This window comes from Pristiophorus japonicus, chromosome 15 (assembly GCF_044704955.1).
Source record: "Pristiophorus japonicus isolate sPriJap1 chromosome 15, sPriJap1.hap1, whole genome shotgun sequence".
In the NCBI taxonomy this organism is placed as follows: domain Eukaryota; kingdom Metazoa; phylum Chordata; class Chondrichthyes; family Pristiophoridae; genus Pristiophorus; species Pristiophorus japonicus.
The window spans coordinates 53,427,099-53,454,408 of record NC_091991.1 but is presented as its reverse complement, the minus strand read 5'-3'; the positions used below and the strand labels follow the sequence as shown (position 1 = coordinate 53,454,408).

At 46.7% G+C, this 27,310-nt stretch overlaps 1 protein-coding gene across 1 annotated transcript in view; it reads left to right on the top strand.

Annotated features, from left to right (window-relative positions):
* LOC139280759 (IQ motif and SEC7 domain-containing protein 3-like) overlaps window positions 1-27,310 on the top strand; it is a 202,802-nt gene that overhangs the window by 74,862 nt on the left and 100,630 nt on the right. Inside the window, exon 5 of the mRNA XM_070900434.1 lies at window positions 9,913-10,052. Coding sequence (XP_070756535.1) covers window positions 9,913-10,052 — 140 coding nt within the window. The remainder of the gene's footprint in view (window positions 1-9,912; window positions 10,053-27,310) is intronic.

Sequence of the window (27,310 nt, the reverse complement as noted above, 5' to 3'; positions counted from 1 at the left end):
AGAGAGAGTCGCGGAGGTCGGGGGGGGAGAGAGAGTCGCGGAGGTCGGGGGGGAGAGAGAGTCGCGGAGGTCGGGGGGGGAGAGAGAGTCGCGGAGGTCGGGGGGGAGAGAGAGTCGCGGAGGTCGGGGGGGAGAGAGAGTCGCGGAGGTCGGGGGGGGAGAGAGAGTCGCGGAGGTCGGGGGGGGAGAGAGAGTCGCGGAGGTCGGGGGGGAGAGAGAGTCGCGGAGGTCGGGGGGGGAGAGAGAGTCGCGGAGGTCGGGGGGGGAGAGAGAGTCGCGGAGGTCGGGGGGGGAGAGAGAGTCGCGGAGGTCGGGGGGGGGAGGAGAGAGAGTCGCGGAGGTCGGGGGGGGGAGGAGAGAGAGTCGCGGAGGTCGGGGGGGAGAGAGTCGCGGAGGTCGGGGGGGGAGAGAGGGTCGAGGGGGGGAGGAGAGAGAGTCGCGGAGGTCGGGGGGGGAGAGAGAGTCGCGGAGGTCGGGGGGGAGAGCACGGAGAGAGAGTACGGGGAGAGAGTACGGAGAGAGAGCACGGAGAGAGAGCACAGAGAGAGAGCACAGAGAGAGAGCAGAATCCACACGATGTTTCATGTTAAGGTCTGTATTCGATCTCAAAAAAGTGACTCGCATGATACATGAGATATATGGTAAAATCATGTTTTGGGGACGAAAATTTAGGGGTCGCATGATACGCGAGATCGCAGGATACGCGAGTATATACGGGTTTATAGGTTCCATAGAAGAGAGGATAGTGCCAGAAGATTAGTGGACAGCTAATCTTGTTCCTATATACAAAAAGGGAGATAGAACAAAACCTGGGAACTATATACCAGTCAGCTTAATATCAGTACTAGGAAAGATACTGGAATCTGTACTAAAAGAAGTGATAGAAGAGCATCTAGAGACAGCATGGGTTCCAAAAGACTAATTCATGCTTAATTAACCTGATAGAATTCTTTGAAGAGGTAATGGAAAGAGTAGACAAGGGTAATGCAGCAGATGTCATATACTTGGATTTTCAAAAAGCCATCGCTAAGGTACCACACAGTAAGCCCATGACAAAGCTTAGGGCATGTGGAGTCAGGGGACAAATAGCCAAATGGATAGCAAATTGTTTAAAAAATAGAAAGCCGAGATTAGGGCTGTAGGGGTTAACTTCAAACCACCACCCGGAGTCTGTTAGCCTTAAAGTAAATGCAGTTTTATTAATACAAGTCGACAGGGGAGACACTCTTCCTTGGAGGAGTGCTCAATGAAGGTCCGGAGTCTTAGTCATAGAAACAAAGAAAATAGGTGCAGGAGTAGGCCATTCGGCCCTTGGAGCCTGCACCGCCATTCAATGAATTCATGGCTGAACATGCAACTTCAGTACCCCATTCCTGCTTTCTCACCATACCCTTTGATCCCCCTAGTAGTAAGGACGACATCTAACTCCTTTTTGAATATATGTAGTGAATTGGCCTCAACAACTTTCTGTGGTAGAGAATTCCACAGGTTCACCACTCTCTGGGTGAAGAAGTTTCTCCTCATCTCGTCCTAAATGGCTTACCCCTTATCCTTAGACTGTGACCCCTGGTTCTGGACTTCCCCAACATTGGGAACATTCTTCCTGCATCTAACCCGTCTAAACCCGTCAGAATTTTAAACGTTTCTATGAGATCCCCTCTCATTCTTCTGAACTCCAATGAATACAAGCCCAGTTGATCCAGTGTTTCTTGATATGTCAGTCCCGCCATCCCGGGAATCAGTCTGGTGAACCTTCGCTGCACTCCCTCAATAGCAAGAATGTCCTTCCTCAAGTTAGGAGACCAAAACTGTACACAATACTCCAGGTGTGGCCTCACCAAGGCCCTGTACAACTATAGTATCACCTCCCTGCCCCTGTACTCAAATCCCCTTGCTATGAAGGCCAACATGCCATTTGCTTTCTTAACCGCCTGCTGTACCTGCATGCCAACCTTCAATGAATGATGTACCATGACACCCAGGTCTCGTTGCACCTCCCCTTTACCTAATCTGTCACCATTCGGATAATAGTTTACCTCTCTGTTTTTACCACCATAGTGGATAACCTCACATTTTTATCCACATTATACTTCATCTGCCATGCATTTGCCCACTCACCTAACCTATCCAAGTCACTCTGCAGCCTCATAGCATCCTCCTCGCAGCTCATACTACCACCCAACTTAGTGTCATCCGCAAATTTGGAGATACTACATTTAATCCCCTCGTCCAAATCATTAATGTACAATGTAAACAGCTGGGGCCCCAGAACAGAACCTTGCAGTACCCCACTAGTCACTGCCTGCCATTCTGAAAAGTACCCATTTACTCCTACTCTTTGCTTCCTGTCTGCCAACCAGCTCTCAATCCACGTCAGCATAACCTCTTGTGTGGAACCTTGTCGAAAGCCTTCTGAAAGTCCAAATACACCACATCAACTGGTTCCCCCTTGTCTACTCTACTGGAAACATCCTCAAAAAATTCCAGAAGATTTGTCAAGCATGATTTCCCTTTCATAAATCCATGCTGACTTGGACCTATCATGTCACCTCTTTCCAAATGCGCTGCTATGGCATCCTTAATAATTGATTCCATCATTTTACCCACTACCGATGTCAGGCTGACCGGTCTATAATTCCCTGTTTTCTCTCTCCTTCCTTTTTTAAAAAGTGGGGTTATATTGGCTACCCTCCACTCCATAGGAACTGAACCAGAGTCTATGGAATGTTGGAAAATGACTGTCAATGCATCCGCTATTTCCAAGGCCACCTCCTTAAGTACTTTGGGATGCAGTCCATCAGGCCCTGGGGATTTATCGGCCTTCAATCCCATCAATTTCCCCAACACAATTTCCCGACTAATAAGGATTTCCCTCAGTTCCTCCTTCTTACTAGACCCTCTGACCCCTTTTATATCCGGAAGGTTATTTGTGTCCTCCTTAGTGAATACTGAACCAAAGTACTTGTTCAATTGGTCTGCCATTTCTTTGTTCCCAGTTATGACTTCCCCTGATTCTGACTGCAGGGGACCTACATTTGCCTTTACTAACCTTTTTCTCTTTACATATCTATAGAAGCTTTTGCAGTCTGTCTTAATGTTCCCTGCAAGCTTCCTCTCGTACTCTATTTTCCATGCCCTAATCAAACCCTTTGTCCTCCTCTGCTGAGTTCTAAATTTCTCCCAGTCCTCGGGTTCACTGCTATTTCTGGCCAATTTGTATGCCACTTCCTTGGCTTTAATACTATCCCTGATTTCCCTTGATAGCCACAGTTGAGTCACCTTCCCTTTTTTATTTTTACGCCAGACAGGGATGTACAATTGTTGTAGTTCATCTATGCGGTCTCTAAATGTCTGCCATTGCCCATTCACTGTCAACCCCTTAAGTATCATTCGCCAATCTATCCTAGCCAATTCATGCCTCATACCTTCAAAGTTACTCTTCTTTAAGTTCTGGACCATGGTCTCTGAATTAACTGTTTCATTCTCCATCCTAATTTAGAATTCCACCATATTATGGTCACTCTTCCCCAAGGGGCCTCACACAACGAGATTGTAAATTAATTCTCTCTCATTCCACAACACCCAGTCTAAGATGGCCTCCCCCCTAGTTGGTTCCCTGACATATTGGTCCAGAAAACCATCCCTTATGCACTCCAGGAAATCCTCCTCCACCGTATTGTTTCCAGTTTGGTTAGCCCAATCTATATGCATATTAAAGTCACCCATGATAACTGCTGCATCTTTATTGCATGCACCCCTAATTTCCTGTTTGATGCCCTCCCCAACATCACTACTACTGTTTGGAAGTCTGTACACAACTCCCACTAGCGTTTTCTGCCCCTTGGTATTCCGTAGCTCCACCCATACCGATTCCACATCATCCAAGCTAATGTCTTTCCTTACAATTGCATTAATTTCCTCTTTAACCAGCAACGCCACCCTGCCTCCTTTTCTTTTCTGTCTATCCTTCCTAAATGTTGAATACCCTTCGATGTTGAGTTCCCAGCCTTGGTCACTCTGGAGCCATGTCTCCGTGATGCCAGCCACATCGTACCCGTTAACTGCTATCTGCACAGTTAATTCGTCCATCTTATTCTGAATACTCCTCGCATTGAGGAACAGAGCCTTCAGGCTTGCCTTTTTAACGCCGTTAGACCCTTTAGAATTTTGCTGCAAAGTGGCCCTTTTTGTTTTTTGTCTTGGGTTTCTCTGCCCTCCACTTTTACTCATCTCCTTTCTGTCTTTTGCTTCTGTCTCCATTTTGTTTCCCTCTGTCTCCCTGCAGTCCTTTATACAGTTTCAGATTAAGTCCTTACATAATTACGCAAGTTACAATTAAGACATGATGATTGATTAATACATGATTGATTAATACAGCATTGACCAATCTGGCGTTTACATGTTTAAATGGTAATTTCGGATATAGGTTACCATGGTTCATTCTATTCTACTCATATCTTGTTATTCAGTTTCATGTCTGCTAGTACGACTTATTATCTGTCTATTCTTACATCCCAAGGGCTTTGGTCGATGAATGAAGATTTGCTGGGGCCTGTGGAATGTTTCCATATTATTTCTTGCCAATTGCCAATTTGTAATTTTCCCTCTTCAAGAGCTAAAAGGTAGTTATTCAAATTGGAGGAATACAGAAAGCGGTGTTCCACAAGGATCAGTGATCGACCACCGTTAATCATAATTTACATTAATGATTTGGACTTAGGAACAAGTAACTATCAAAATTTGCAGATGATGCCAAACTGGTTGTAGTGGTGGTGTTGAGGGGATGGGTGGGGGGAGGGGGGGGAGCGTCGGGTGGGGAGTGGGGGTGGGGGCGTCGGGTGAGTCGGGATGGAGTTATAGCTAACACTGAGGAAAATTGCAACATAATACAAGAAGGCATTAGGCAACTTGTAGACTGGGCATTTAAGTAGCAAATGAACTTTGACATAGATAAATGTGAGGTGATGCACTTTGGTCGGGAAAACAGAAACATCACCTATACCTTAGAAAATCAGAAACTGAATGAGTAGAGGAGCAAAAGGATCTAGGAATACAGGTGAACAAATCATTAAAAGTAGCACTGCAGGTCAGCAAAGCAATTAAAAATACTAACAAAGTACTGGGATTTGTTTCTCGGGATATAGAATTCAAAAGTAGTGAAGTTATGTTAAACTTGTATAGGATCCTGGTCACGCTGCACTTGGAATACCATGCACAGTTCGGGAGCCATACTGCAAAAAGGACATAGATGCACTGGAGAAAGTAGATAAAATATTTACAAGGGTGGTACCAAAATTGAGAGATTCCAGCAAGCGGGATAGATTGAACAGGTTGGAGCTTTTTACTTTAGAAAAGAGAAGACATAGAAGTGACCTGATAGAGGTCTTTAAAATGATAAATGGGTTGAACGGGGTAGCTGTGGAGAGAATGTTTCCACTTGTGCGAGAATCCAAAACTAGGGGCCATAAATACAAGATAGTTACTATGCTGAAAGAGACTGTGCTGGAGATAATTGGAGGGGCCATCACTCAGACCATGCCAAGTGGCCAGGTTTCAGCATTGATGATGCTCATATCTAGTCCTTCTTCTCACATCCCACTTCCCCCTCATCCCACAATCTCTTCTCACTTACAAGCTGCTGATGGTGTAAGCATGCACATCTTGCTATCACCCCCCTCCCCTCACCACAACATGACCCTTGTGTAACCAAATATCCTGGCAAAGCCACATGTGTGCTCCTCCTGCTTCTTGCTGTTCAGAGAGAAGACAATGAAGTCCCTTCTCCTGGAGCACAGAGCCTCTGTGACCTACTGGATGCAGCGATTGATGGCAAACTATTAGATAAGTTGCCTGCTCCAGACTGAAAGGATCCAGCAGTGCAAAAATTCAGGGCCACAGTAACCTTGAGGACCATTGGCAGTGCTGTCGTCGCTCTGCTCTTAGGCTGCAGGTCTGCTTCCAAGAGATGGCAGAGTTCTGTGACCTCCTTTGTAAAGTGCAGCCTCCGAATAAACTGCTCCTGATTTAAGTGCAGGTGGGTTATGTTATTAGACTAATAATCCCGAGGCCTGGACAAATGATCCGGAGATGCGAGTTGAAATCCCACCATGGCAGCTGGGGAATTAAAATTCAGTTAATTAAATAAATCTGGCTCACCACCACCTTCTCAAGGTCAATTAGGGATGAACAATAAATGCCGGCTTTGCCAGTGACACCCACATTCCATGAATGAATTTTTTTCGTGCTCTTGGAAGACCCTAGGTGGGTAAGGCCTCCTACTGTGAGCCCTTCACCCCCTCCTCCTCCCTTTGCGAACACCTTGTCCTCTGCTCCAACTCCCTGCCCTGCTGCAGCGCGAGGGGGGCTGCAAGTAGAGCCCCCATGACTGGGAGCAAGACGTTTGACCTGAACCCTTGAATTGAGAAGCAAGGCCTTCTCCACGTAACACCACTCCCCGTCACCTCACCAACTTTAAATAACTCTAGAAAGCTCAAAATAATTTCACAAACTTACACAGAGCCAGTAGAAATCAAAAAGCTGTTGATGATCTCTTTAAATATCGCTGGTGAGTGGGCTCCCTCGTGCAGCTGAATGCACGTTCAGCTGTGCGTGCTTTGGAGAGAGCTTGCAGTCAAGCAGCAACATCCAAAGTAGCAGGTCATGCATCAAATCAGTGTTGCATGCTGCTTCATTTGCATTCTTCAGCTGAATGCAGGCAATAACTGTGCTAACGACCTGCCCGGAATCGCGACCGTCGCAGCCTGCGCCGGAAGTGGTTGGAAGCGAGGCGGCCGCTGTTTCTCTGCCAAAGCCGGCCTTAAATGCCGGCGGTAAGAGGGGGAATTTCGTGTCCCTCCTCTTTCTGTGGTCCCGGGGTTTTCGGTGATGGTGGACCTCCCCCAGTTGTCCTTCTGTGGCATTGGACATATACCATTCTTTTTCCTTTGGAGCAAGAGTAAACAATGTTACAGGAGTGTGAATGTCATAGAGCCTCGCCCCAGATGAGGCCATGATTGCCATGATCATGAAAACTGAAGGGGGCCAAAATTGTCCCTTTCTGTAAAGCCTCAGGCCTCCTGGAAGTGGCAGCCACGGGTCGGTGTGGAATGGCTGCTGAGTCTCCACGGAGGGGCCGCCATTTAAAAAACTGCCCTTCCTCAGGTTTGGCGCGTTGTAGGGGACCACTCCATCCGTCTTCACGCCATGGCATGCACGTACCAATCCCGTCCCAAAATTGACCCTGGGAAAATTGTCCCTTTCCTGAAATTGCCGCCGATCGGTGCCACCAATAGCTTTTGCTGTCGGTACGCTGTCTGTGGCTTAGCGGCACGGCCACCCTTAAAGGGGAGGTGGCACTGCTGGCGACACCATGTTATTTTATTTTGTCGGATGACTGCCAGGCCGAGCTGACAATTATGGCTGTGGGGCATTCGGCCGGGCCGCCAACAGGCAGCCTGGCACTCCCTCTTGGGTGACAGGCCGCTAGCCCGGCCAACACCCTCCTGGTGGCCCAGTGTTTGCCCGGTGTTTGCCACTAAAGTGGCTGCAGAGTTCCCAGCGGCCCTCCCCTTTAACCAATGGGGAGGGGCGTTGTGATGCATCAGTGCGGTGACATCATCAGCTGATGACTTTGAGCATCGGCTACTCTGCCCCGCCCCCACTTCCAGCCTCATGGTGAGGCCACTTCTGCCCCGCACCAAAAAAATCCTGAAGTGCTAACTTTCTACGGTTTGGCCGCCCCATGCATTGGAGCAGCTGGAATGCTTCAAGAGCGGTGGGTGCGACTTGTTTCGGGCGGTGGGCAATTTCTTTATCTGAAATTGAGGACTAGCAGAAGCCCTTGTGGCAGGCATAGTGAATTAAGAGAGCGGTCTTCAGTAAAGAAGGTGCTTGAGAGTTTGGAGCATGGCCCTGAGATAGTGAGTTTTCCTGAAACTCAGCTTTTTAGATAGAAGATGTATGAAAGGTAGTGGCGCAGTGGCCCCAACCTGCGAGAGACCATCAGCGGCAGATCGGAGCCAAGAAAGGCGAGCGGCAGCCTGGAGCAGCACGGCAGCATACCACTGCAAGGTGCAGCGTGAGCTGGTACAAGAAAGTGACGGCAGCAAAGAGGGCGACTGGATTGGACATTGTCAAGGTCCAGGTCGGTGATTGGAGCGTGGGCAGGTACAGCAGGAGCGGCGAGGTTGGGTGCAGGAGTGACGAGAGATCGTGGAGCGAAGCGATCGGGGCCCGGGAGAGGCGTGAGTTTGGGGCCAGAAGAGGCGAGGGCCCAGGGGCAACATGGGCCAGCCCACACAGCGATATGTGTGTGCACTAGGTCTGTGCAGCAGAGCTGGTCTTCAGTCGTCTTGGTTAATCTTTGCCACTGGATCAAGACTTAGTTCTGTCAAGCCCGTGTGGTGACTGGTGTGCAACGGCCACCACACGTTAAAAAAATCCACGCACAGGCATCTTCCACCCTTCAGGATGTAGTTTGGGATCTGGAATATTTGGTCCTTCATTGAAACACCTGTGAACTCATCCCTTTTTGGCGTGGAAGCAAGTCATTCCTTGATACGAGGGACCGCCTATGATGATGATGATAGGTAGTGAGGTGAGTGAAGCTGTATGAGTGGTAGTGAATGTATATTGGCACCAGTATCTTGATTTACCTTGGTCACTGAACTTCTTTCTGCACTGTGTGACAGTTTTTGGAGTGGTGGAGATTGCACTGACTGTCTCTGGCTCCAAGTAGCCTGCACCACTCTCCTGTGGGGCTGCTTGAACTCAGTTTCCAACAGATAATCCCCCTGGCCTTCACGCTGCCAGCAACAATTTGTATTTATATAGTGCCTTTAATGTAATAAAACGTGCAAAGATGCTTCACAGGAGTGTTAACAAACAAAATTTGTGACTGAGCCACATAAGGAGATATTTGGACAGGAGACCAAAAGCTTGGTCAAGGAGGTAGGTTTCAAAGAGCATCTTAAAGGAGGAGAGAGAGGTGGAGAGGTTTAGGGGGGGAATTCCAGAGCTTAGGGCCTAGGCAGCTGAAAGCAGGTCCACCAATATTGGAGCGATTAAAATCGAGGATGTGCAAGAGCACCTCCACTGACCCATTGGAAAATCTGGGGACCTATCAGCTGATGACATCCCCAAGGCTTCTGCTCCTTCTGCCACCTTACTGAGAAAGGATGTTGCCCTTTAACTGATGTTGCTGGGTTTTAAAGGCTGCACCAGAACTGTAGTTCCATCTCTTCTGGTAATGACAAGCCAATGAAGGGTAGTTTTCTGGCCTCCAAACTGCTCTGCAGGCTAATGAGGGATCTGAAAGGAAATAGCAGCGAGCTAGAGGTGGTTTCACATTGGTGAGCGAAAGGACAACACTGCCACAAAACCACCAACAGGAGGAGATTTCCGGCTGACAGATTTGGATGGAACATATTGGCAAAAGTGCTATTTTAATTGGATTAAAAAATGTAATTAATTTTGGTTTTGGGTTTAGCTTGAACTTCAGAGGGTGTGGAAAATCTGGAATTGGATCACCACCATTAAATTGTTTGGAATCGTGCGTTCCCCTCCCCCCCACCCCCCCCCCCCGCCGCCTCCCCAATTAAGGAACCAGGAAGTACGTTTATATATTTAAATGTAAAATTGGAACAAATAATAAAAATGGTCCCTCCAATCATTGCTTGAATGCCACCTGACATAAGGAGACTTCTAGACGAAATGGTTAAACATGTTATTTTACATGTCTGTACACGGTCAGCATTATTGTTTCTAAATATCAAGTCAACTCAATGTGTGTTTGAAAAGCACCAACTTCAAATATTAGTAAGTTAACTCAAACTGTGGCCATCTTCCTTGATTTTATATTGTATTATTTGTCTCTTGTTTCTGTCTTCCCACCCCTTCCCTTTCCCCAACCAGGTGTGGATGATGGAGCGGATATTCCTCGTGAGATGGTTGTTGGTATTTATGAACGAATTCAACAGAAAGAATTAAAATCCAATGAAGATCATGTGACATATGTAACCAAAGTAGAAAAATCAATCATGGGGATGAAAGCAGTAAGTTCACTGACTGTTGTTGACCAATTATATCTCAGAGAAATAATAGCTGTGTAATAAAAGCTTACTCGTCCCAGATTTTCTTCATTTTCATTCCTTTAATAGGTATCTTGCTGCCATATATCTTCCGTAGCCACAATAATCTGGTTAATAGCTTTTTAAAATCCCTGCTATGTGGCTGGCTGTGAGTTTTCTCTTTAACCCTTAAGATGAAGGGCTGAATTTTCGCCACCATTCTGCGCCGTTTGTTAGGCGTCTGCTGTATTTTTGGAACAGACCAAAATCTACAAGTTCTGCCAAAGTTTCTGCGCCATCCTAAACTACTTACAGCCGATTTTTTTAGTTCCCGATTTTTTGACATCACTGCGGGTGTGGGCTGCCAGTGAGTTCGGCCAACTAGGATTTTTTCAAAAACGGCACAGCGCACCGTTCTGAAAAACCTTACCTGAACTTAAGAAAATTAGTGCAGAGAAGACGCCATTGTTTTAGCGGAGCTGAGTTAGGTTTGGGAGGGAGGGAAGAAGACACGGCACCGGGGGCAGGGGCCCATTTGGCCCGGGATAGGAGCGGCACCAGAGTGGGGGGGGGGGGTCATTATTCGGCCCGGGATAGCAGTGGCACCGGGGGCAGGGGGCATTCGGCCCGGGATAGCAGTGGCACCGGGGGCAGGGGGCATTAGGCCCGGGATAGCAGTGGCACCGGGGGCAGGGGGCATTTGGCCCGGGATAGCAGTGGCACCGGGGGCAGGGGGCATTCGGCCCGGGATAGCAGCGGCACCGGGGGCAGGGGGCATTCGGCCCGGGATAGCAGTGGCACCGGGGGCAGGGGGCATTAGGCCCGGGATAGCAGTGGCACCGGGGGCAGGGGGCATTCGGCCCGGGATAGCAGCGGCACCGGGGACAGGGGGCATTCGGCCCGGGATAGCAGTGGCACCGGGGACAGGGGGCATTCGGCCCGGGATAGCAGCGGCACCGGGGGCAGGGGGCATTCGGCCCGGGATAGCAGTGGCACCGGGGGCAGGGGGCATTCGGCCCGGGATAGCAGTGGCACCGGGGGCAGGGGGCATTCGGCCCGGGATAGCAGTGGCACCGGGGCTCTACAATTGCTGCATCTTGTCTGTTTCACTTTACAGCCTCAGCCCTTCAGTGTGCCCTCGTTACCTTGGCAACCTCAGTTTTTCGGCACAGATCTTAAGCTCCTCCCAGAGAGCTTAAAGACAATCTGCGCCGCTCCAAAATGAAAGTTTATTCCAGTGAAACTTGCAACTATTTTTTTGCCGCAGTCGACCACTAAAAAATCCGACGTACCTGTAGAACTGTGCCAAAAATCGACAATGTGGAAGATTTGCCCTGAAATGCCTGACTCCTGTGTGTCAACAGTTTGGGTGAGAGCTGAAGAAGCACATCCAATTTAAGTAAAAGAGCTTGGAGGAGATTCTGACGTTGTGCGATAGTGTAAAATGGGTGATGATAAATCGGCAGCCCGTTTTACATCTCACCTGATTTTTATTTCCATTTAAACTGATTTGCCATTACCCGATTTACACCATCGCCCAAAGTCAAAACCTACTGCTTTGACTAAAGGGCAGCACTGGGACATAAGCTCAGTATCTTATGGTCAGGATTCAGATACTCAACCATCAAGTTACTGGGATGCTCATGGTGTTCAGCAGCCATTAATGGCTCTCCCGATTTTTATTATTGACTTTGTGAGGGTAATTTTCCAAGTACACACTAGCTGCTTATGATTTTTCATAGGTTGATTTTGCAACAAACTAAGATATATGAAGGAAGGAAAATATATACTTTTTTTAAAGTTTAAGTTATCCTTTGAGTAATGTTGCAGACTGCACTCTGAAATTCAAATAAACTGCATTACCAAGGAATACGCCTTGCCTCAACATATTTCATTTCCTGATCCTTCACGAAATAGTTGCATGCTGGGGTATAATCAGCATTGGTCTGTCTACTGTGAATATTGCAATTAGGTTTACATTATCACTCAAAATGGCTGTTGAACAACTTAACAACATAAGAACATAAGAAATAGGAGCAGGAGTAGGTCATACGGCCCCTCGAGCCTGCAACGCCATTTAATACAATCATGGCTGATCCGATCATGGACTCAGGTCCACTTCCCTGCCCGCTCTCCATAACCCTTATTCCCTTATCATGTAAGAAACTGTATTTCTGTATTAAATTTATTCAATGTTGCAGCTTCCACAGCTATCTGAGGCAGTGAATTCCACAGATCCACAACCCTCTGAGAGAAGAAATTTCTCCTCATCTCAGTTTTAAATGGGCGGCCCCTTATTCTAAGATTATGCTGTCTAGTTCTAGTCTCCCCTATCAGTGGAAACATCCTCTCTGCATCCACCTTGTCAAGCCCCCTCTTAAACCTATACGTTTCGATAAGATCACCTCTCATTCTTCTGAATTCCAATGAGTAGAGGCCCAACCTACTCAACCTTTCCTCATAAGTCAACCCACTCATCTCTGGAATAAACCTTGTGAACCTTCTCTGAACTGCTTCCAAAGCAATTGTATCCTTTCGTAAATATGGAAACCAAAACTGTCGCAGTATTCCAGGTGTGGCCTCACCAATACCCTGTATAACTGCAGCAAGACTTCCCTGCTTTTATACTCCATCTTCTTTGCAAGATTCCATTGGCCTTCCTGATCACTTGCTGTACCTGCATATTAACCTTTTGTGTTTCATGCACAAGTACCCCCAGGTCCCCCTGTACTGCAGCACTTTGCAATCTTTCTCCATTTAAATAATAATCTGCTCTTAGATTTTTTTTCTGCCAAAGTGCATGAGCTCACACTTTCCAACATTATACTCCATCTGACAAATTTTCGTTCACTCACTTAGCCTGTCTGTGTTCTTTTGTAGATTTTTTGTGTCCTCCTCACACATTGCTTTTCCTCCTATCTTTGTATCATCAGCAAACCTGGCTACGTTACACTCGGTCCCTTCTGCCAAGTCATTAATATAGATTGTAAATAGTTGGGGTCCCAGCACTGATTCCTGCAGCACCCCACTGGTTACTGATTGCCAACCCGAGAATGAACCATTTATCCCGACTCTCTGTTTTCTGTTAGTTAGCCAATCCTCTATCCATGCTAATATATTACCCCCAACCCCATGAACTTTTATTTTTTGCAGTAACCTTTTATGTGGCACCTTGTCCAATGCTTTCTGGAAGTCCAAATACACCACATCCACTGGTTCCCCTTTATCCACCCTGTTTGTTACTCAAAAAAATCTAGCAAATTTGTCAAACATGTCTTCCCGTTCATAAATCCATGCTGACTCTGCCTGACCGAATTTTGCTTATCCAAATGTCCTGCTACTGCTTCTTTAATAATGGACTCCAACATTTTCCCAACCACAGATTTTAGGCTAACTGGTCTATAGTTTCCTGCTTTTTGTCTGCCTCCTTTTTTAAATAGGGGCATTACATTTGCAGTTTTCCAATCTGCAGGGACCTCCCCAGAATCCAGGGAATTTTGGTAAATTACAACCAATGCATCCACAATCCCTGCCGCAACTTCTCTTAAGACACTAGGATGCAAGCCATCAGGTCGAGGGGATTTATCTGCCTTTAATCCCATTATCTTACTGAGTACCACCTCCTTAGTGATTGTGATTGTGTTAAATTCCTCTCCCGCTATAGCCCCTTGACTATCCACTGTTGAAATATTGTTAGTGACCTTTACCGTAAAGACTGATACAAAATATTTGTTCAGAGTTTCTGCCTTCTCCATGTTGCCCATTACTAATTCCCCAGCCTCGTCCTCTAAGAGACCAACATTTACTCTAGCCACTCTTTTTTCCTTTTTATATACCTATAGAAACTCTTGCTATCTGTTTTTATATTTCATGCTAGTTTACTTTCATAGTCTATCTTCCCTTTCTTAATCAATTTTTTAGTCAATCTTTGTTGGCTTTTAAACACTTCCCAATCTTCTGTCCTCCCACTAGGTTTGGCCACATTGTATGCCCTTGTTTTTAATTAGATACCATCCTTTATTTCTTTAGTTAGCCACGGATGGCTATCTTTTCTCTTACGCCCTTTCCTCCTCACTGGAATATATTTTTCTTGAGAGTTGTGAAATATCTCCTTAAATGTACACCACTGTTCAACAACTGTCCTACACTTTAATCTATTTTCCCAGTCCACTTTAGCCAACTCAAACTTCATACCTTCAAAATCTCCTTTATTTAAGCTTAGTACGCTGGTTAGCGATCCAACTTTCTCACCCTCCATCTGAATTTGAAATTCAATCATGCTATGATCACTCATTCCAAGGGGATCCTTTACTAGGAAATTGTTTATTAATCCTGTCTCATTACACAGGACCAGATCTAAGATAGCCTGTCCCCTGGTTGGTTCCATTACATACTGCTCAAGGAACCTGTCCCTTATGCACTCTATAAACTCTTTCTCAATGCTACACTGACCAATTTGATTTGTCCAATCAATATGGAGGTTAAAATCACCCATGATTATTGCTGTTTCCTTTTTACAAGCCCCCACTATTTCCTGGTTTATGCTCCGACCAACAGAGTTCTTTCCTTCAAACACACTTTCTTTATTTTTGCTTTCTAATTCCAGCTTTACTCCCCTCCCTACTGAATCTATTTTCAAGTTCCCATCCCCCTGCCAAGTTAGGTTAAACTCTCCCCAACAGCACTAGCAAACACATTGGCTGCGATTTCGCTTACTGAGGCGTGGTTGGGGTCTGTAGCGAGGTCTTGGCCCGTTGCCTGCTCCATCCCGCTCTCTACAAGTGATTTTTACATTGATTGAGCTTGTTAAACGCACCCAGCGAGGTTCCCGGCCAATTAAAGGGAAGCGAGTCTGATGATGTCATATGATGGCGCATCATCAGCCGGTTTCCTTAAAAGGACCATGTCCACATTTGTGCTGTCAGTGTTCTACAGCTTTGAGGTACTGAAAACACTGACGAGCACTGCACAAGAGGTGCACGGCTGCACCCAGGCTCTCCCATGACTCCCTCCAGATGTTTATGGAGGGAGCCTCAGCATGCAAGATTGTTCTCTTCCCTTTCAATGAACAGAAAGGACCTCCCCAGGAGACTTATGCAGCCTATTTGCACATTGCACAGGAGGGCAGAAACAGGAATGTTGTCAGGAGGGCCAGGTTGCAGTGGTACAAACCTTTCAATGATCTCAATAGATCAGAAAAGGTTACTGCTAAGTCACACTCAACCTCACCCTGCTGTGCCATTCATCACATCCCCATTACTCTGCCATCCCTGCCCTACTCCTGCACATTCTTACTCACACCAACTTACCATGCACCTCCACTCATCGCTTTCTCACTATCCACATTATCACTTCCCCATCTCACAAGCCACCCCTCACACTCACCCTTATCCTAGTCCAATCATACCAACTAACAACATACAAGGGTAGGCACTTGGGTGTTTTTGACAATGTTCATGTAAACTTTCTGTTAATGTGTTGTCAAACATGGAAATCTTTATTTTCAACACAGAGTTGTGTACACCTTTGGAAGTGGCTTCGTAAGTTGCAGTGATTGGTGAGACATAACGGTTCCCCTCGCAATAGTGATGAGTGTGAAAGGAATGGGTTGGACATTGTAGGGATGCTTTATGGTGTTGTGTGGGATGGTGCCAACATGGTGCATCATGTAGCAGCCAGGGTGTTCTGCGTCAAGTGAAGTAAATCTGGTCATGGTGAGGCCATCGCTGGCCTCCCGGGCAGCAATGTGGTCAGGTGTAGATCAGTTGATTGCGTAGAAAGCTGCACAATGGGGGCCCGGACCTCGCAAGGGGACAAGAAGTCGGGCCAACCGGTGAGTCGACGAAACCAGCAAGATGATGGCGCGGGGCACTCACGACCTCCCCTTTAACTTGCAACCCGCGAGCAGATGTCTGCCCGCTTCGCGAACTGTGAGGCTGGTGCTGACACCTACTCACGTCAGCCTCGTAGGGCGCGGAGTAATATCCGCTGAGAGGTGGAAAGGGGTCTGCGCACAACGCTCAGGAGTCGCCGCGCACGGCAATGACATCATCGCCGGTTGCGTGGCGGCCCGGGATGCTATCCATGGGATGCAGCACTGACATGGCAGCATCTCCGCAAACTCCCGGGCAATTTCAAGGTAGCCGATAGTGACCCCCCCCCCCCCCATGAAAAGTGTTTTGTACCCTATTAGCGCCTCCCAGAGCTATTTTGACCCCATTGAATACGAAAAGGAAAGGAAGTGATGTTGAATTTCTAAATGACATTGACTAGGCCACAACTGAAATACTGGGTGCTAGGCTTGCCATCCAATAAATAGAAGGTTATTAAAACCATGCAAAGGGTATAGTGAATGATACCAGAAATTACAGGTTATAGTTATGATGAAAAACTCACAAAAATGGGGGTCTTGAAAATTCCACAGGAGTTCTTCTGATTTTGCATTCTGACTTTGGAGGGAAATGACCAGAACCCCTGGAGAAATGGCAATGCTGGCTGTTTTAAGCCATTTATGCTATTTTGCTCACTGATCTCCTCATAAACCTATAGCAGTAGATTGAGAGAATCCCATGGAATTTCAGTGCCCGCGTCTTTTACACTGGAAGAGAAAAAGTCACGTGGGGAACTACTGGAGATTTATAAAAGGCTTTAGGAAGGTGAATAGTGAAACATTATTTCCATCGGTTGGTAAATTGTTGACACAGATGATTAGTACTAGAAAAACAAAGGGGGAGTAAGAAGAAATATTTTCACACTGAGGATTATTAGATCATGGGATGCTTTACTACAAATGGCTAATGAGGCAGAAACTATAATATAAAAGGGAATTAGATAATTATTGATTCATATAGCACTGAAGGAGGTCTTTTGGCCCATTTTGCATGTACCGGCTCTGAAAGAGCTATCCAATTCGTCCCATACCCCTGCACTTTCCCCAGAGCCCTGCAAATGTTTCCTTTTTAAGTAGAGATCCAATTCCCTTTTGAAAGTTACTATTGAATCTGCTTCCACCGTCCTTTCAGGTCATACATTCCAGATCACAACAACTCGCTGTGTAAAAACAGTTCTTCTCTTCTCCCTTCTGGTTCTTTTGCCAATTATTTTAAATCTGTGTCCTGTGGCCACTGACCCTCCTGCCAGCACAAACAATTTCTCCCTATCTACTCTATCAAAACCCCTCATACTTTTGAACACCTCTATTAAATCTCCCCTTAACCTTCTCTGCTCTAAGGAGAACAATCCCAGCTTTTCTAGTCTCTCCACATAACTGAAGTCCTTCATTCCTGGTACCGTTTTAGTAAATATACTCTGCACCCTCCCCAGGCTCCTTTTTAAAATGCAGTGCTCAGAATTGGATGCAATACTCTAGTTGAGGTCTAACCAGTGATTTTCAAGATTTACATAACTTCCTTGCTTTTGTACTCTGTGCCTCTATTTATAAAGCCAAGGATCCCGTATGATTTTTTAACAGCTTTATCAACTTGTCCTTCAAAGGTTGGTCAGGTTCCACTGCTGATGTGGAGTTCCACTAGATTGTAATTCTATCTCTGACCAGCGCTCACATCTAGAGGATCTCTTCGCTGGTGCCAGGGCCTCACAAACTTTACCCTAAGGTGTCCAAAAAGTTAAAACAAAAACACATTTGTCGAAGTTGGAAGCAAATGTCTTTTGTTGAAGTTTAAAGTGCAGAAAGGAGTTTTTTTTTCAGTACTCAAAGGGATTTATGTGATTTTAAATAAATAAATATCAAGGTACCACAAACCTTAACATAATTAGAACTGGTAGTTTTGGCTACTCCAGTTCTGTCACAAGACTGACAAACTTTCCATTCAGACATTAAACAGCACAACTGAGATCATTTCTCTTCCAACACCCATGATCATGGGGTTTGTCTCAGACCATTGCAGTCCAGTGCATGTTTAGGCTGCGAATTCCAAAAAGGATCAACTATTCAAAACATCTCACACCCCATGTAAAGACAACTAACGCACTCTACTTGATTACCAGCCAATAAATCAGTCCTTCATCAACTTTTATGGACTGCAATAGATCAGAAATCAAAATTTAGATCAGCCAGAAATCAAAATTTAGAAAATAAGCAAGACAAACTTGCACTTATACAGCAACTTATCACATTGACAAAACATTTAAAATACTTTGTATAATGAATTACTTTTATGCAGAGTAGTGATTATTGCTGTGTTAGCAAACATCAGATATTGGTGATAATGCAGCTGAGTATTCAGCATTGTCTGTGAGGCAAAGTTAATTGAGTATTGAATTTTACACTCAACAGCATTTGGAATAGTACAAGGAGTGAGATATTTAAGTGAACATTTTTTTTACATTTGACTCCAAATAAATGACACGAATTTTGTGGTTGAATCAGGATTATGTTTGGATTAGGATCTCTATAAACTGCAGCTGTAAATAACTAGTTTGATAATCAATATAAAAGGAGGAAAGAACTTGCATTTATATAGCACCTTTCACATCCTCAGGATGTCCCAAATTACTCCACAGCCAATGAAGTGCTTTTGAAATGTAGTCATTGTTGTAGTGAAATATGATTGCTAATTTGCACAGAGAAATGACCCACACCACAATAATGAGATAATTTTAATGGTGTTGCAAGAGGGATAAATATTGTCCAGAAAACTGGGATAGCTCGCTTCTCTTCTTGGAATACTGCCATGTGATTTTTTATCTCCACCTGAGAGGACACTAACGTCTCATCCAAAAGATGGAACCTCTGACCGTGCAGCTCTCTCAGTATTGCACTGAAGTATCAGATTATGTGCTCCTCTATGGAATAGGGTTTGAAAACACAACTTTCTGGCTGAGAGAAGGTGTACAACCACTGAGCCAAGGCTTGCACTTTGATCAATTGTTCAATAGCTCAGCACAAAGGTTGAAGTATATGTCATGTTTGTAACTACAATGTAATAGCACTGTATTACTGTATACACTCAACACATATGCACACCTTGACCACAGGGGGTGAACTTGTGGGAGACACTCCTAACCTGATCACACAGGTATATAAAGGGAGTTCCTACGCAGGGTCATCACTTCTGGAGCCCTGTAATAAAGAGTTAAGGTCACAGAGTGGCCTTGTCCCTGGAATGTGCCTCGTGTGGTTTCATGCTGTAGAGTAAGGACTTTACATTGGCGATGAGAAATGGGAATTCATGACCCACGAGAATGGCCACCGGTAGCACAGAGGAACGGTACTGTGTTGGGGAAGACTGGGACGATTTTGCGAGAGGCTTCAGCAAAGCTTCGTTACTAAAGACTGGCTAGGGGATGCAGCGGCCGACAAGTGACGGGCTCATCTCCTGACCAGCTGCGGGCCAAAGACTTATGCGCTCATGAAGGACTTACTGGCACCCGAAAAGCCGTCGGACAAAAACCTTGAAGACCTTAGCAAATTAATCGGGGAGCACCTCAAACCGGCGAGCAGCATACACATGGCTCGGCAAAGATTCTACACCCGCCGACGTCATGAAGGACAGAGCATACCGGACTTTGTAGCGGACCTCTGGCGTTTGGCCAGCCTCTGTAAGTTCACAGACGCCTGCAGGGGGGAGACGCTAAGGGACTTCTTTATCGAGGATATCGGTCATGCGGGAATTTTTCGCAAATTAATTGAGACCAAGGACTTGACCTTGGAAGCGGCAGCGTTGTTAGCTCAAACTTTCATGGCGGGGGAGGAAGAGACGAGAATGATTTACGCGCGCAATTCTGCCTCTAACGCGGCGATGGATCTGGGAGTCAACACCATCAATGCTACTCAGAGCCCCGCAGGCAGGCAGGGGCAGTCCGACATTTACCAGGCAGCAATAGACCCCAGAGCAGGACCTCAACAGAAGCAATGGCAGGCTGAACGGACGTTCACGCCATCACAGTGGGCAATGTAGCCCGGGATGGGGCCATTGACACCCACTAATAGGGTACTTAAGAGCAGTCAAAGGAACAGTCAGTGACGAATTACTGGCCATAGTCCCTTTGTCCCCAACAATAGAAACTTTAACTCATGCTGGAGGTGTGGGGGAAAACATTCAGCCAGATTTTGCAGATTCCAAAAGTTTGTCTGCAGAAACTGCAATCTCAGTGGCCATTTAGCTCGAATGTGCAGAAAACCTGCAACCAGACTAATATATGAGGCAGATGGACCAAAAGAGGATTCTGTGAGGCAGGATGACTTTTAGGGCAAATCGATGGACGCCGAGGTTCAACGGGTCCAAGCGGCGAATATTCACAGTTCATACACCAAAACACCACCAATGATGATGAGGGTTTTGTTGAACAGTATCCCAGTACGCATGGAGCTGGACACTGGGGCCAGCCAGTCACTCATGGGCGTTCAGCAATTTAAGCAGCTATGGCCACTCAAAGCCAGTCGACCCAAATTAGAACGTATTGAGACACAATTACGGACTTACACCAAAGAAATCATTGCGGTGCTAGGCATTGCAATGTTGGCTGTCACGCACAATGGGTTAGTGAATTGGCCGCTGCTCTGGATTGTCCCGGGCAATGGTCCCGCGCTGTTGGGGAGGAGCTGGTTAGCTGAGATGAACTGGAAATGGGGGAATGTTCACGCAGTGCCCTCGGTGGAGCGAATTTTGTGCTCACAAATCCTACAACAATTCGAGTCACTATTCCAACCGGGCATCAGGACTTTCAAAAGGCATTAAAATAGTGATACACATCACCCTGGACGCCAGGCCAGTGTACCACAAAGCCAGAGCGGTGCCGTATGTAATGCGGGAAAAAATTGAGAGCGAATTGGACTGGCTGTTGCTAGAGGACATCATCTTGCCTGTTGAATTCAACGACTGGGCGAGCCCCATCGTTCCCGTACTAAAAGCGGATGGCTCTGTCAGGATCTGTGGCGACTACAAGGCCGCCATCAATCGGGTGTCCCTACAAGATCAATACCCGCTCCCAAGAGCGGAGGACCTCTTCACCACGCTGGCAGGCGGCAAGCTGTTCACCAAGTTGGAGCTCACTTCAGCCTATATGACCCAGGAACTGGCCGACGAATCCAAACTACTGACCATCATCACCACGCACAAGGGACTGTTTGCATATAACAGGTGCCTGTTTGGCATTCGATCAGCGGCCGTGATTTTTCAATGTAACATGGAAAGCCTCCTTAAATGCATTCCGGGAACGATCGTCTTCCAGGATGACATCCTCGTCACGGGTCGAGACACCGAGGAACACCTCCACAACCTGGAGGAGGTGCTACGCCGACTGGACCGGGTAGGCCTGCGACTCAAGAAGTCTAAATGTGTGTTCTTAGCTCCCGAGGTTGAGTTTCTGGGCAGGAGGGTTGCTGCAAATGGGATTCGGCCCACCGAATCCAAAACAGAGGCGATTCAACGAGCACCCAGGCCCTGCAACACATCAGAGTTGCGTTCATTCCTGGGACTGTTGAACTATTTCGGGAACTTTCTGCCGAACTTGAGCACGTTGTTGGAGCCGCTACACATGCTCCTGTGTAAGGGTTGCGATTAGTTTTGGGGAGACTGTCAGGAATGGGCTTTTGATCGGACGCGAAACCTACTTTGTTCAAACAAGTTGTTGACCCTGTACGACCCCTGTAAACGGTTAGTTCTGACATGTGATGCATCGTCCTATGGGGTTGGGTGCGTGTTGCAGCAGGGTAATGCTGAGGGTCAGCGACAACCTGTGGCTAATGCCTCCAGGTCGCGCTCTCAAGCAGAACGGGGATATAGGATGGTCGAGAAGGAAGCGCTTGCATGTGTCTATGGTGTAAAAAAAATGCATCAGTACCTCTTCGGTAGGAAGTTTGAATTAGAGACGGACCACAAGCCACTCACATCCCTGTTGTCAGACAGCAAGGCTGTCAATGCCAACGCATCAGCTCGCATACAGCGGTTGGCACTCACGCTAGCTGCTTATGACTACTCCATCCGGCACCGGCCTGGCAATGAAAACTGCGCTGATGCGCTCAGCAGGCTCCCACTGGCCACCACCGAGAGGGCAGTTGAGCAAAGCGCTGAGATGGTCATGGCTGTCGATGCCTTTGACAGTGCACGCTCCCCCATCACAGCCCACCAGATCAAAATCTGGACAAACAGAGATCCCCTCCTATCCTTGATTAAATGTGTCCTGACTGGGGATTGGGTGCCCACACACGGAGCATGCCCTGAGGAGGTCAGACCATTCCACAGGCGGATGGATGAGCTCTCCATCCAAGCCGACTGCCTACTATGGGGCAGCCGGGTAGTCATGCCCCAGAAGGGCAAGGAGGCATTCATCAGGGAACTCCACAGCAAGCACCCAGGCATTCTGATGATGAAGGCCATTGCCCGGTCACACATTTGGTGGCCTGGAATTGATTCAGACCTGGAACACTGTGTTCGCAGGTGCACGACCTGTGCCCAGCTGGGTAATGCCCCCAGGGAAGCCCCGCTCAGCCCGTGGCCCTGGCCCACCAAGCCCATGGTCACGCATTCACATCGACTACGCGGGCCCGTTCATGGGGAAGATGTTCCTCATTGTAGTAGATGCGTACTCGAAATGCATCATCCTGAATTTATGCCCATCACATTGGTGATATTGTGGTGCATATGGTGCACATTGGTACCAATGACATAGGTAAAAAAAGGGATAAGGTCCTACGAGACGAATTTAAGGAGCTAGGAGTTAAATTAAAAAGTAGGACCTCAAAAGTAGTAATCTCGGGATTGCTACCAGTGCCACGTGCTAGTCAGAGTAGGAATCGCAGGATAGCACAGATGAATACGTGGCTTGAGCAGTGGTGCAGCAGGGAGGGATTCAAATTCGTGGAGCATTGGAACAGGTTCTGGGGGAGGTGGGACCAGTACAAACCAGACGGTCTGCACTTGGGCAGGAACGGAACCAATGTCCTAGGGGGAGTGTTTGCAAGTGCTGTTGGTGAGGAGTTAAACTAATATGGCAGGGGGATGGAAACCAATGCAGGGAGACAGAGGGAAACAAAAAGGAGACAAAAACAAAAGACAGAAAAGAGATGAGTAAAAGTGGAGGGCAGAGAAACCCAAGGCAAGAAACAAAAAGGGCCACTGAATATAAAAGGGCTGCAGGAGGGGTAAAAACTAAAAATCATGGTTTAAAAACTAGGATGAAAACACTCTACCTAAATGCACGCAGCATTAGAAATAAAGTAAATGAGTTGACGGCACAAATCATTACAAATGGGTATGATTTGGTGGCCATTACAGAAACATGGTTGCAAGGTGGCCAAGACTGGGAATTAAACATACAGGGGTATCTGACGATTCAGAAAGATAGGCAAGAAGGGAAAGGAGGTGGGGTAGCTCTGTTAATAAAGGATGATTTCAGGGCAGTTGTGAGGGATGATATTGGCTCCAATGAACAAAATGTTGAATCATTGTGGGTGGAGATTAGAGATAGTAAGGGGAAAAAGTCACTGGTCGGCGTAGTTTATAGGCCCCCAAATAATAACTTCATGGTGGGGCGGGCAATAATCAAGGGAATAATGGAGACATGTGAAAAAGGAATGGCAGTAGTTATGGGGGATTTTAACCTACATATCGATTGGTCAAATCAAATCGCAGGGGGTAGCCTGGAGGAGGAATTCATAGAATGCATACGGGATTGTTTCTTAGAACAGTATGTAACAGAGTCTACAAGGGAGCAAGCCATTTTGGATCTGGTCCTGTGTAACGAGACAGGAAAAATAAACGATCTCCTTGTAAAAGATCCTCTCGGAATGAGTGATCACAATATGGTTGAATTTGTAATACAGATTGAGGATGAGGAAGTTGTGTCAGAAACGAGCGTACTATGCTTCAACAAAGGGGACTACAGTGGGATGAGGGCAGAGTTGGCGAAAGTAGAATGGAAACAAGGACTAAACGGTGGCACAATTGAGGAACAGTGGAGGACTTTTAAGGAGCTCTTTCATAATGCGCAACAAAAATATATTCCAGTGAAAAAGAAGGGCGGCAAGAGAAGAGATAACCAGCCATGGATAACCAAGGAAATAAAGGAAAGTATCAAATCAAAGACCAATGCCTATAAGGTGGTCAAGGTTAGTGGGAAACTAGAGGATTGGGAAAATTTTAAGCAACAGCAAAGAATGACTAAAAAAGCAATAAAGAAAGGGAAGATAGATTACGAAGGTAAACTTGCACAAAACATAAAAACAGATAGTAAAAGCTTTTACAGATATATAAAATGGAAAAGAGTGACTAAAGTAAATGTTGGTCCCTTAGAAGATGAAAAGGGGGATTTAATAATGGGAAATGTGGAAATGGCTGAGACCTTAAACAATTATTTTGCTTCCGTCTTCACAGTGGAAGACACAAAAACCATACCAAAAATTGCTGGTCATAGGAATGTGGGAAGGGAGGACCTTGAGATGATCACGATCACTAGGGAGGTAGTGCTGGACAGACTAATGGGACTGAAGGTAGACAAGTCCCCTGGTCCTGATGAAATGCATCCCTGGGTATTAAAAGAGATGGCGTTAGTTATAGCAGATGCATTTGTTATAATCTACCAAAATTTTCTGGACTCTGGGGAGGGACGAGCGAATTGAAGGGCAGCTAATGTAACACCTCTGTTTAAAAAAGGGGGCAGGCAAAAGGCAGGTAACTATAGGCTGGTTAGTTTAACATCTGTAGTGGGGAAAATGCTTGAAACTATCATTATGGAAGAAATAGCGGCACATCTGGATAGGAATAGTGCAATCAAGCAGATGCAGCATGGATTCATGAAAGGGAAATCATGTTTAACTAACTTACTGGAATTCTTTGAGGATATAACGAGCATGGTGGATAGAGGTGTACCGATGGATGTGGTGTATTTAGATTTCCAAAAGGCATTCGATAAGATGCCACACAAAAGGTTACTGCAGAAGATAAAGGTACGTGGAGTCAGAGGAAATGTATTAGCATGGATAGAGAATTGGCTGGCAAACAGAAAGCAGAGAGTTGAGATAAATGGGTCCTTTTCGGGTTGGAAATCAGTGGTTAGTGGTGTGCCACAGGGATCGGTACTGGGACCACAACTGTTTACAATATACATAGATGACCTGGAAGAGGGGACAGAGTGTAGTGCAACAAAATTTGCAGATGACACTAAGATTAGTGGGAAAGCGAGTTGTGTAGAGGACTCAGAGAGGCTGCAAGGAGATTTGGATAGGTTAAGCGAATGGGCTAAGGTTTGACAGATGGAATACAATGTTGGAAAGTGTGAGGTCATCCACCTTGGGAAAAAAAACAGTAAAAGGGAATATTATTTGAATGGGGAGAAATTACAACATGCTGTGGTGCAGAGGGACCTGGGGGTCCTTGTGCATGAAACTCTTTTTGGAGTTCACCTGCAAAACATAAAACATTAAACGGTGCCACCCGACCTGGGTGACACTCCAGACATTTACAAGGCCCTTTTTTTTTTTTCCCTTTTTTTTTGTTTTTTTTTGTGTTTTTCTTTTTTTGGTTTTTTTTTGGGCACTAAAATCACAATTTTCCCCAGTGCCCCCTATAAAAGGGAAGGGGGACACTAAAAGCACCGGCAATTAAAACAAATTAAACTTAAAAAACGTAAAATCAAATTAAAATTTGGTTGCCGGGCGTGATGATGCACTCCAGTCCCTCCGGTGCCCACCTCTCGCGGAAGGCCGCGAGCGTACCGGTGGACACCGCGTGCTCCATCTCCAAGGACACCCTGGACCGGATGTAAGAGCGGAAGAGAGGCAGGCAGTCAGGTTGAACGACCCCCTCGACCGCCCGCTGCCTGGACCGGCTGATGGCACCCTTGGCCGTGCCCAGGAGCAGTCCTACGAGGAGGCCTTCGGACCTACCCGCTCCCCTCCGCACAGGGTGCCCAAAGATCAGGAGAGTGGGACTGAAGTGCAGCCAGAATTTCAGGAGCAGCCCCTTCAAATAATGGAACAGGGGCTGCAACCTCGTGCACTCAATAAAAACATGGAACACGGACTCCTCCAGACCGCAGAAATTGCAGGCGGCCTGGGAGTCCGTGAACCGGCTTAAAAATTTGTTGCACGGCACTGCTCCGTGCACCACCCTCCAGGCCAAGTCCCCGATGAATAGTGGGAGGACCCCTGCGTAGAGTGCCCTCCATCGGGGACCCCCGCCTCCTCCGGACGGCAAGATGGTACGCCATGGCGTGTCCGGACGACCGGCGAGGATGGCAAAGTTGAGGGTGTGCAGGAGCAGCCCGTACAGGAAACCCCTCCGCGCAGAACTGAAAGGCACGGAGGGGATTTCCCCGAGGCGGCTCAAGTTGTGAGGCGCCGGCTCCTTGTGCATGAACCCCAAAAGGTTAGTTTGCAGGTGCAGCAGGTAATCAGGAAGACAAATGGAATGTTGGCCTTCATTGCGAAAGGGATGGAGTACAAAAGCAGGGAGGTGTTGCTGCAACTGTATAAGGTATTGGTAAGGCCGCACCTGGAGTACTGCGTGCAGTTTTGGTCACCTTACTTAAGGAAGGATATACTAGCTTTGGAAGGGGTACAGAGACGATTCACTAGGCTGATTCGAGAAATGAGGGGGTTACCTTATGATGATAGATTGAGTAGACTGGGTCTTTACTCCTTGGAGTTCAGAAGGATGAGGGGTGATCTTATAGAAACATTTAAAATCATGAAAGGGATAGACAAGATAGAGGCAGAGAGGTTGTTTCCATTGGTGGGGGAGACTAGAACTAGGGGGCACAGCCTCAAAATACGGAGGAGCCAATTTAAAACCGAGTTGAGAAGGAATTTCTTCTCCCAGAGGGTTGTGAATCTGTGGAATTCTCTGCCCAAGGAAGCAGTTGAGGCTAGCTCATTGAATGTTTTCAAGTCAAAGATAGATAGATTTTTAAGCAATAAGGGAATTAAGGATTACGGGGAGAGGGCGGGTAAGTGGAGCTGAGTCCACGGCCAGATCAGCCATGATCTTATTGAATGGCGGAGCAGGCTCGAGGGGCTAGATGGCCTACTCCTGTTCCTAATTCTTATGTTCTTATGTTCTTATGTTCTTATGTTCTTATGTTCTTCTGTTCATGCACCGCCATGGAAAGCCTATGTGCAATCATTGCAACCCATGGCTTCCCAGACATCCTGGTTAGTGATAATGGCCCGTGTTTCATGAGCTATGAATTCCAAGAGTTTATGTCGGGTAATAGCCTCAACCACGTCAGGACTGCATCATTCAAGCCGGCCTCTAATGGCCAGGCAGAACGGGCAGTCCAAA